The sequence below is a fragment of the Rhamphochromis longiceps genome, linkage group LG2 (genome assembly GCF_057381845.1).
Source record: "Rhamphochromis longiceps isolate RC_006_pf linkage group LG2, R_longiceps_female_GT1.1, whole genome shotgun sequence".
NCBI lineage: Eukaryota > Metazoa > Chordata > Actinopteri > Cichliformes > Cichlidae > Rhamphochromis > Rhamphochromis longiceps.
In genome coordinates this window covers 20,940,387-20,948,070 of record NC_140558.1, presented here as the reverse complement: position 1 = coordinate 20,948,070, position 7,684 = coordinate 20,940,387, and the positions used below count along the sequence as shown (strand labels likewise).

At 45.6% G+C, this 7,684-nt stretch overlaps 2 protein-coding genes across 2 annotated transcripts; one reads left to right on the top strand and one right to left on the bottom strand.

Moving 5' to 3' along the window:
* The first annotated feature begins 260 nt into the window (after positions 1-260).
* Positions 261-4,452, top strand: mrnip (MRN complex interacting protein). Its single transcript, XM_085418790.1, has 6 exons — positions 261-396; positions 2,343-2,402; positions 2,749-2,855; positions 2,941-3,117; positions 4,031-4,085; positions 4,195-4,452. The coding sequence occupies exons 1-6, from the start codon at positions 337-339 to the stop codon at positions 4,450-4,452; spliced, it is 717 nt and encodes a 238-aa protein (XP_085274916.1). The 5' UTR covers positions 261-336.
* Positions 4,453-4,495: 43 nt separating this feature from the next.
* Positions 4,496-7,156, bottom strand: sqstm1 (sequestosome 1). The gene is made up of 8 exons (XM_085418777.1): positions 6,850-7,156; positions 6,450-6,545; positions 6,024-6,370; positions 5,803-5,947; positions 5,485-5,553; positions 5,209-5,345; positions 4,890-5,079; positions 4,496-4,812 (listed from the first exon to the last, which is right to left on the bottom strand). The coding sequence occupies exons 1-8, from the start codon at positions 7,010-7,012 to the stop codon at positions 4,655-4,657; spliced, it is 1,305 nt and encodes a 434-aa protein (XP_085274903.1). The 5' UTR covers positions 7,013-7,156; the 3' UTR covers positions 4,496-4,654.
* Positions 7,157-7,684: the final 528 nt, after the last annotated feature.

Sequence of the window (7,684 nt, the reverse complement as noted above, 5' to 3'; positions counted from 1 at the left end):
GTATTCTGAAGTCCTCAAACTAAGAAGGCTGCTTTTGGGGACGGCATTGTCATGTGTCCCAGTTGAATGAATTGTTTTCAAATGTGAGGCGCAGACGACATTAGCAAGCAGCATATTCTGCTAATACTAATTAGAAGACCACATACGCCTGACATGTGACTGGGAGCTGAGCCCCTCGAGTCGCCCCCGAAACACGTCATCCTCCGGCCTGCAGGGGGCGCGCTTACTGTGGCCGTTACTGCTGTCACGCAAGCTGTGACGTGGAACCCGGGTTGAAACAGACCCGCGAAAACTGAACAGTCCGGACGGACACCGGAAGAACGGGACCGTGGGGCCATGGGTCAGGAGTTTCACATCGTCAGGTGTTTCCGCTGTCAGAGCTTCCAGGTGCAACAGGTGAGAGCGGACAGCGTGAGGCTAACAGGGTTAGCATGCAGGTGCTTTTCTCAGGCTGGAGAATCAGTGTATTTATTAGTAATGGAGCCGTTCTCAGATGGCTCACACTGACGTCACAGTGAACGCGCGCTGTTTATAACATGAAGTCATCATCAGTGATGGTGGACAAAACATTAGGCACCCGTATCCACGCTCACCTGTGTGACGCCAGAAAATCAAAGTCACCTGAGGTGCTCCTGTGGCGCTGACACGTGACGATATCCCAGGAGTTTTTTAAATTTATTTTTTTATTGTCAAACAAAATATTAATTAAAGCTCTTAATTTACATGTCAACAAAAAGTTACATACAGGTATAAGTGGTTAAGGACAAAGCAGTCGTCGAACAAAGAACATTTAAAGAACATTATAGGCCAGAAACAGCATAAAGCAGCCTCTAAAAATTTTTTTTTAAAAAGGATCTGTAACTCGAAATTTCGAAGTCAAAATTTCAAGAAAATAAGTCGAAATTTCGAGTTAATATCCTTTTTTTTTTTTTTTAGTGGTGGAAACGGGCTTCCATAGGTAAGGTGACCTGTCATATAAAAGTAAAAAACAAAGGTACGCACATACAATCTAGCTACATCAATTAAAAAGCTGAATCAAAAATTCAAGTAAGGTGTGAACTTTATTTAGGTTACACTTGTCTAATGAAGCCTTCCACAGCAGGATTTCATATTTAAAGCCAGCAAAAATCGGAGTAATTTCATTTGTGAATGAAAAAATTTGCGACTGTAAAGTTGTTAATCCCAAATTCTATTTTTTTTTTTTTTTTGTTCGTAGGTCAAATAATAATAATTACTTGAAAAGTTAGAGACGTGCAGTCAATATTTTTAGAGGTTAACCAGTACTGAAAACCATCCCAAAAAGATCTGGAACTTTCACATGAATAAAAAAGATGCTCTGTAGTCTCAATATCAGTATTGCAGAAAGTGCGTGTTTGTATTGAATTTCTTCTGAAGATAGTCGTTGGACGGATATATGGAATTTAAAATTTTAAAATGATTTTCTGTTGCTTTAGGTGGAATTGGAAAGATAGTCAAAAACTTTGAATTATAATCTCTAAATATTTTTTTTAGTTGAGAAGGGAAAAGTTGTTTGGTGAAAATTGTCTTTAAAAAATTGTTATTGCGTGCCTTTCCTTTAAATTGGCGATCATTGATTATTAAGGACACAAATTATAGAGGAAGAATAGGTTAAACTGGCCAGCCATCTAAGTCATTGCAGGGGGAATGGCTTTCACAACTTTAATGAATTTACTTTGAGTACATGATATGGCACATTTATCTATGAATTTGTTATATGTTAACATCCATTGAACCATCAATTGCTTCAAAATCAATCGCAAAATCAATTCTTCAAATGACTTCACTATATCATTCTTCCTAATATAATGTTGCTTGTTTCTCCAAATGTAATTGAAATTAATTTGATTTATATTATTGATTAGGACCCGGCCCAAGTAGACCGCGAAGGCCGGGTCCTCCGAAGGATGCAGTCTACGTTTTGGGACACAGCTAGTGAGTGAATACTGTGAAAACCATTAGCGGGTGAATCAACACAGAGTGTTGTCACTTGCACAAAGCACGCGAAGATTACACTATGAAATAAATTATCTAGAAGTTTGAATTAAATTGGAGATGCAGATAAGCTACACAAAAACACCACTGTGTGTTAGAACAGGAACAGGAAGTGATACTCTACCCCAGAGAGAGCGAACACCAAGTGACAGCGCCACCCTTACAGTGTAAACACTCCAACACTTTACATAGGTACATAGGCTAGGGCACTGATATTAACAGCTGATCGTTTATCAATAATGCTACGGATCACAATAACAATCACGGATAAAAATCAGAAGATCAATATGAGGTCCATTTATTTCTTTGCCCTATGTTTTGTCTGACAGGTGAAAAAGGCGAGAAAGTGGAGCTGTAAACTGTGTGGAGAGAAACAGTCATTGCTGAAGGTCAGAATCTATCAGTCGCTTTATCAATAACAATATCATCGATTCATGCTTTTATGTTTTAGTTCTAAACCTTATATTGATCATTAACAAACAGAAAGAAAACACCTGTTGACTCTGTTCACTCGTACCCTACTGCTTTGAATAACCTTTATTGCTGTACTTTCTGTTCTCTGGCTAGTCTTCGTGGGTGTCACGAAGGATGGTTCATGGATATCATTAATGTATAAACTGTGTTTCTTATCAATCAGAGGTCACATAAACAGCTCAGTGTGAGGACGTCATTGCATTTACCAGCCTGCTCTTAGTTTATCCTCTGACTGATCGATCTCATCTGATTGATCGGTAGGAGTTTGGGCGGGGCAATGCGGCAGACTGCAGACGTCACGTTCAGAAACTAAACGCCATGAGAGGAGCCATGATGGAGGAGCAAGAGCGCCGTTCTTGGTCACTATGGTAACCAGGTTTCAGTTCCACTGTGTGTTGTAGTCCCGCCGTCTTTTAACACCACCAGGTCTTCACAGGTCTTTCCCGTTTACAGGGAGCAGGAGCAGCAGGAGGAGCAGCAGGAGGATGAGGAGCAGACAGACGAACCGGTGAGCCGCTGGAGCAAATACTTGGACACACCTGAGGAGGTGGAGCAAGACGATGAGGCAGAGCCTGAGGAGAAGGATTTAGGAAATCGAAGGCAGCTCCATGGCATCAAGATGACTGACAGGTGAATGTTGACAGGTGTTGTTGGAGGCATCATCATCATCACAGGCATGAATGTTAGGGTAAGGAACTGTTGAATTAATTTAGGATCGTCTCTGATCCTCCGGCTCAACTTAGTTACTGAAAGATTTAAGTCAAGTCAGCTTTATTTGTACAGCATTTTTAAAAGTTTTGGCCAGAACAGAGTGACGATAAAAGAAGAACTACAGGAACACCTGTACAAGCATCAGCTGGATAGTCATCTGGTAGATCTTTGGAGGATCCAGGTTTCAAGCCTTGCCATGATCCTGTCATTCAGGTCCTCTCACAGCTATCCTTCTTCCATCCCACTTGGGGCTTGGTACCCAATCTCATCCTGTTGTCCTGGCTCAACCTTACCGTAGCATATGTGTTGTACCCTAACATGTGAATGTTGGAACACTGAGCTTCTAGTTGTTTCAATTCAATAAGATTCAAGGAAACAGTCTTCGCTGGGGTTACCGCCTTCATCTTTATCTGTGGGGTGGCTGTAGCTCAGGAGGTAGAGCAGGTCGCCTACTGATCGGAAGGTTGGTGGTTTGATCCCTGGCTCCTCCAGTCTGCATGCCAAGTATCCTTGGGCAAGATACTAACCCCAAGTTGCTCTCCGATGCGTCCATCTGAGTGTGAATGTGTGAATGTTGTTAGAAAAGAGGCTTGTTGAAGCATGGGGTCGATGTGGAACTTGCTAAGGAGCATTAAACCAAATATCAGTGGAGGTTTGCGTACATATTTGAGCCTGTGTGGATCAGAGAAAATCCCACATAAATTTAGACTTGTTTTTAAAGACATTTGGAGGAACAGCAGTTCATTACTCATTCATGATGAGTGGCTCACAAAGAGTTCTTAGAGTTCAGCATCACTAATCACACTGAAATCATCGCTTTGACCTGTGACAGGAAGAGGAAGCGAGCCGAGGAAGCAGGACCAGAGGATGTCCACACATCTGAACAGGTAAACAGAGCTGCTCACCTTCAGCGCTCAGACCCATGACCTTCAGACTGTAAGAAGAGCAGAATGCCTCCTCATGTACTTGACCTTTAACCTTTGCTCTTCTCTGCAGCTAAACTGTATGAAACTCCAAACACCTTCAACCATAAACACCTGTAGCCCCACCCTCTTCACCACCAGGTGGGATAATTTCCTCAGCCCTGACTCAAAGGTGCAGGAGGGGGAGAAGCCTGCAGTTGGTGTCGCTGCTCCCTCCTGCTCTGGAATAATCAGCAGGCCCCGCCCTCTTCTTCCTGTTACCTCCATGTTCGACAGCGGCGAGGACTTTAACTTTGACGACGACTTCCTTGTTAAACGTCTCCCGGAGTGATTGTGCATTTGTGTGTTTCTAAAGAGGAGACTCTGACAGACTGTGCTTTTCTTCATGCTTTTATTGCTCACACAGAAACGTTTATATGATGATCAATAAAGAGAACAGAAACATTGATTAATGGACAGTATTGATTATCATTCAGACAACAGAGCAGAAATAATCAGATGCATGTTGTGACATCGTGATGATATCATCAGTGCTAGTGTGGGCGGGGCTGCTTGGCATACTGGATGGCGTCCAGCGCAGCGCCGATGTCAAAGTTCTTGGCCTGAAGGAGGCGGGTGAGCCAGCCGCCTTCGTCAGTGAAGCCCATCGAGAGCATTGAGGCGAGGGACTCAACCAGGCGGGGGTCAGCCTCTGAGGGCAAGAGGTCAGCAGGGTTTAGAGGTCAGTACTAACAGAACTAAAGTCACAGAGTGTGGATGCCAGCTTACCTTGAGGCAGGTGTGGGTACAGTGCCGCCTCCCTCAGCCCGCTGGGGCCCGCCTGCCCCTCAGACAGGGGCCCCTGCTCCTGGTTGTCGGGCTGCAGGGACTGCAGTTCACCTGTGGAGGGGTCGACCTCTTTGGAGCTCAGGTGGGTCCACTCCTCATCAGAGTCCTTGCTCACCTGAGGGTCACCACGCTAAAAGGTCACAGGAGATGTTAAAAGGTAGTTCTTCCTCCCTGCTGTCCCGTCAGGATCAGCTGATTGTTCTTTCTTCTGATATTTACATCATGAAGCACTTTGAGGTTTTATAAAATTAAAAGTTACCTTTGCTCCTAGACTGGCCCCGCCCTCACTGCTCGTATGCTCCATCTCCTCATCGCCCTCACCCCCCCCACTCTGAGTAGGTGGGGTCACCTTGGTCCGTTGGCCCTCGTGCTCCACGTCGATGTCCACATCGATACCTGTGTAAAGCACACACACACCACTTCCTGTTTTAGAGCCAGCTAGAGATGTTCACTCATCTCACATGCACAAACACAGTGACATCATAGTCTTTACCTTACAGCATCAAACAACTGTTTAAATGAGACTGACACTCACCTAGTGGGCTCAACATGGCTGCCACGCCCTCGCCAATGTTCTTCAGGAAGTCCACGTTGGTCTGAGAGCCTGCAGGGAGAAATAAAAGATGTTTTAAAATCACACAGATGTCACACATAACATTATTTTAGTGCTGTGACAGGATGTTTAAAGGGCCACACAAACGCGGCTCTGATGTCATGACCATTCAGTCCACACGTGGTCTTTTTATTTTGAAATGTTGCTGCATTTTCCCTCTTGTACATCGCTTCCTGACCTTATCTGCTCTGATCTGACTTATTGATCAAGTATCACTTTAACCAAGATGGCAGAACTCACCAGAGGGGGTGTTTGCATCAGCAACAGGTTTGGAAGGGCTAGACTCGTTCTGGTCCGGGTCGTTGTCCTGGTTCTGAGCCTGGTTCTGGTTCAGGTTCCACATGCAGTGTCTCATCCTCTTCATCCACTTCCCCCGAGGAAACCACTGTAAAACACAGCCTCACAGTCATGTTTTGAAGGGCCTGAACAGGACACCTGCAGACCTGCACAGGTAGACTCACCTGCAGTGGGTGCCAAATGGGCAGTAGAGCGTGCTCAGTGTGCTTCCCCTTAGCCTGGCAGGAGGAGCAGAGGTCGTAGTTCGGACACACTGAACACTTGAAGCGGGTCCCAATCACAGGGCCATCGCAGCCATCACAGGTAACGTTGGGGTGCATGGTGTAGGGTGGGGCCACATGAGGAGGAGGCGGACCCATGTGTGGTCCATGGGGTGGGGCATGAGGACCTCCAGCATGGGGAGGTGGAGGACCTCCAGCAGGGGGAGGGGGAGGACCTCCAGCAGGGGGAGGCCCAAAGGCAAAGGGAGGGAAAGCATGGAGAGGGAAGTCCCGTCTGTGCTCCTTCTTCTCTGTAAGAATGAAGCTATATTACCACAGCTGGAGGACGGATACTGCGAGCAATAACATTTATACAAACTGCAAACATACCTCGGATGAAGAGGCGGAAGGTGGAGTCCTTCATGCACCCCAGACCCATCATGAGCTCATCATCAGAGGAGAAGGCCACCAGGTCCCCATCTTCATCTGCAACACCATCATCATCATTAGTCACACACTGGTGAACTACAAAGGCTGCAGGTGACTTTATAATTCCAGACTAACTTTGAGGGTGTTTGTCCGTTTACATGACTATAAATAAAGATTAATTCGACAACTGATTACGGTTTCATGTGTTTACAGGGAAACGGGTGAGTCTGGTCAGGTGAGTGTGCGCCTGCGCACTAACTCAGTTACGTCCTCACTCTCACAGTCACAACTTAAAACAATCAATAAGAATCCAGGAAGCGGTCAGAGTGTAAATCCCTCATCTGAACCCCCGCGCGCTCACCTCGGTAAAACAGGTTGAAGTTGTTCAGGTTTCCAAACACGTCCGCAGTTTTCCTGCTCAGGTACTCGAAGCTGCAGGACACGTCCTGATCCACCGCGAACCTGCGGATCTCCTTCACCGCCTCGTCCTTCCCCAGCAGGTAGGCCTTAACAGTCACCGACATCCTGCCGCTGACACCGGGTACACCTGTGTCTCTGTACGCTGATCGTCAACCGGAGGCCGGGTTTATGTCTATGTCCGCTGAGAGGTGTCCAGGTCCGGGAGTTGGTGAGTTTGTGACGCACTTTGAAATCTCTCGCTCTGCTTTATGTTTACTTCCGCGACAAACGTGGGAAACGACGTCTGTGACGTCAGGGAAGTAAACACAGATTCGGCCTTCTATTGGCTTTTTCTCAGAGTCCCGCCCACAGGACCAATGGCAACCGAGGAATGACTCAGCGGCTTTCCAATGAGGTACTTTCCCTGAGTCATGTGACCTGTTTAAAGTTCATGATAAAATATCGCAAAGTCATCCTTACAAGACGGTTTCAACACCTGATCACAGAGCAGGCTTTCGATATGAAACTAATCATCAATAATTAGGCGGACTGATCAGAGCTCACAGCTGACGGGGATTGGATTAATAAATCAATCATTCGGGCTCTGCTGCTTACTCTCCAATCAAAACCAAAGATATGCTCATGGTCACGTGACTGAAGCGTTTTAAACCTGGTCCTGAAATCTGGACAATAAAACCTTTCAACTGATAACTCAACCTTTATCTCTAAAAACACCAAGTAAACACTCAGGGACATTTTAAATAAAGTTTAAAACTTCAAAACGAGTGTCCAAGTTC

Excerpts from the sequence above, each read along its gene's own strand:
- mrnip (XM_085418790.1), top strand. The coding sequence starts at position 337 with ATGGGTCAGGAGTTTCACATCGTCAGGTGTTTCCGCTGTCAGAGCTTC. Across the intron at positions 397-2,342 it reads AGAGCTTCCAGGTGCAACAG|GTGAAAAAGGCGAGAAAGTG; the intron begins GTGAGAGCGGAC and ends TTTGTCTGACAG. Across the intron at positions 2,856-2,940 it reads CGCCGTTCTTGGTCACTATG|GGAGCAGGAGCAGCAGGAGG; the intron begins GTAACCAGGTTT and ends TCCCGTTTACAG.
- sqstm1 (XM_085418777.1), bottom strand. The coding sequence starts at position 7,012 with ATGTCGGTGACTGTTAAGGCCTACCTGCTGGGGAAGGACGAGGCGGTG. Across the intron at positions 6,371-6,449 it reads CTTCCGCCTCTTCATCCGAG|AGAAGAAGGAGCACAGACGG; the intron begins GTATGTTTGCAG and ends TCATTCTTACAG. Across the intron at positions 5,948-6,023 it reads CCATTTGGCACCCACTGCAG|TGGTTTCCTCGGGGGAAGTG; the intron begins GTGAGTCTACCT and ends TGTGTTTTACAG.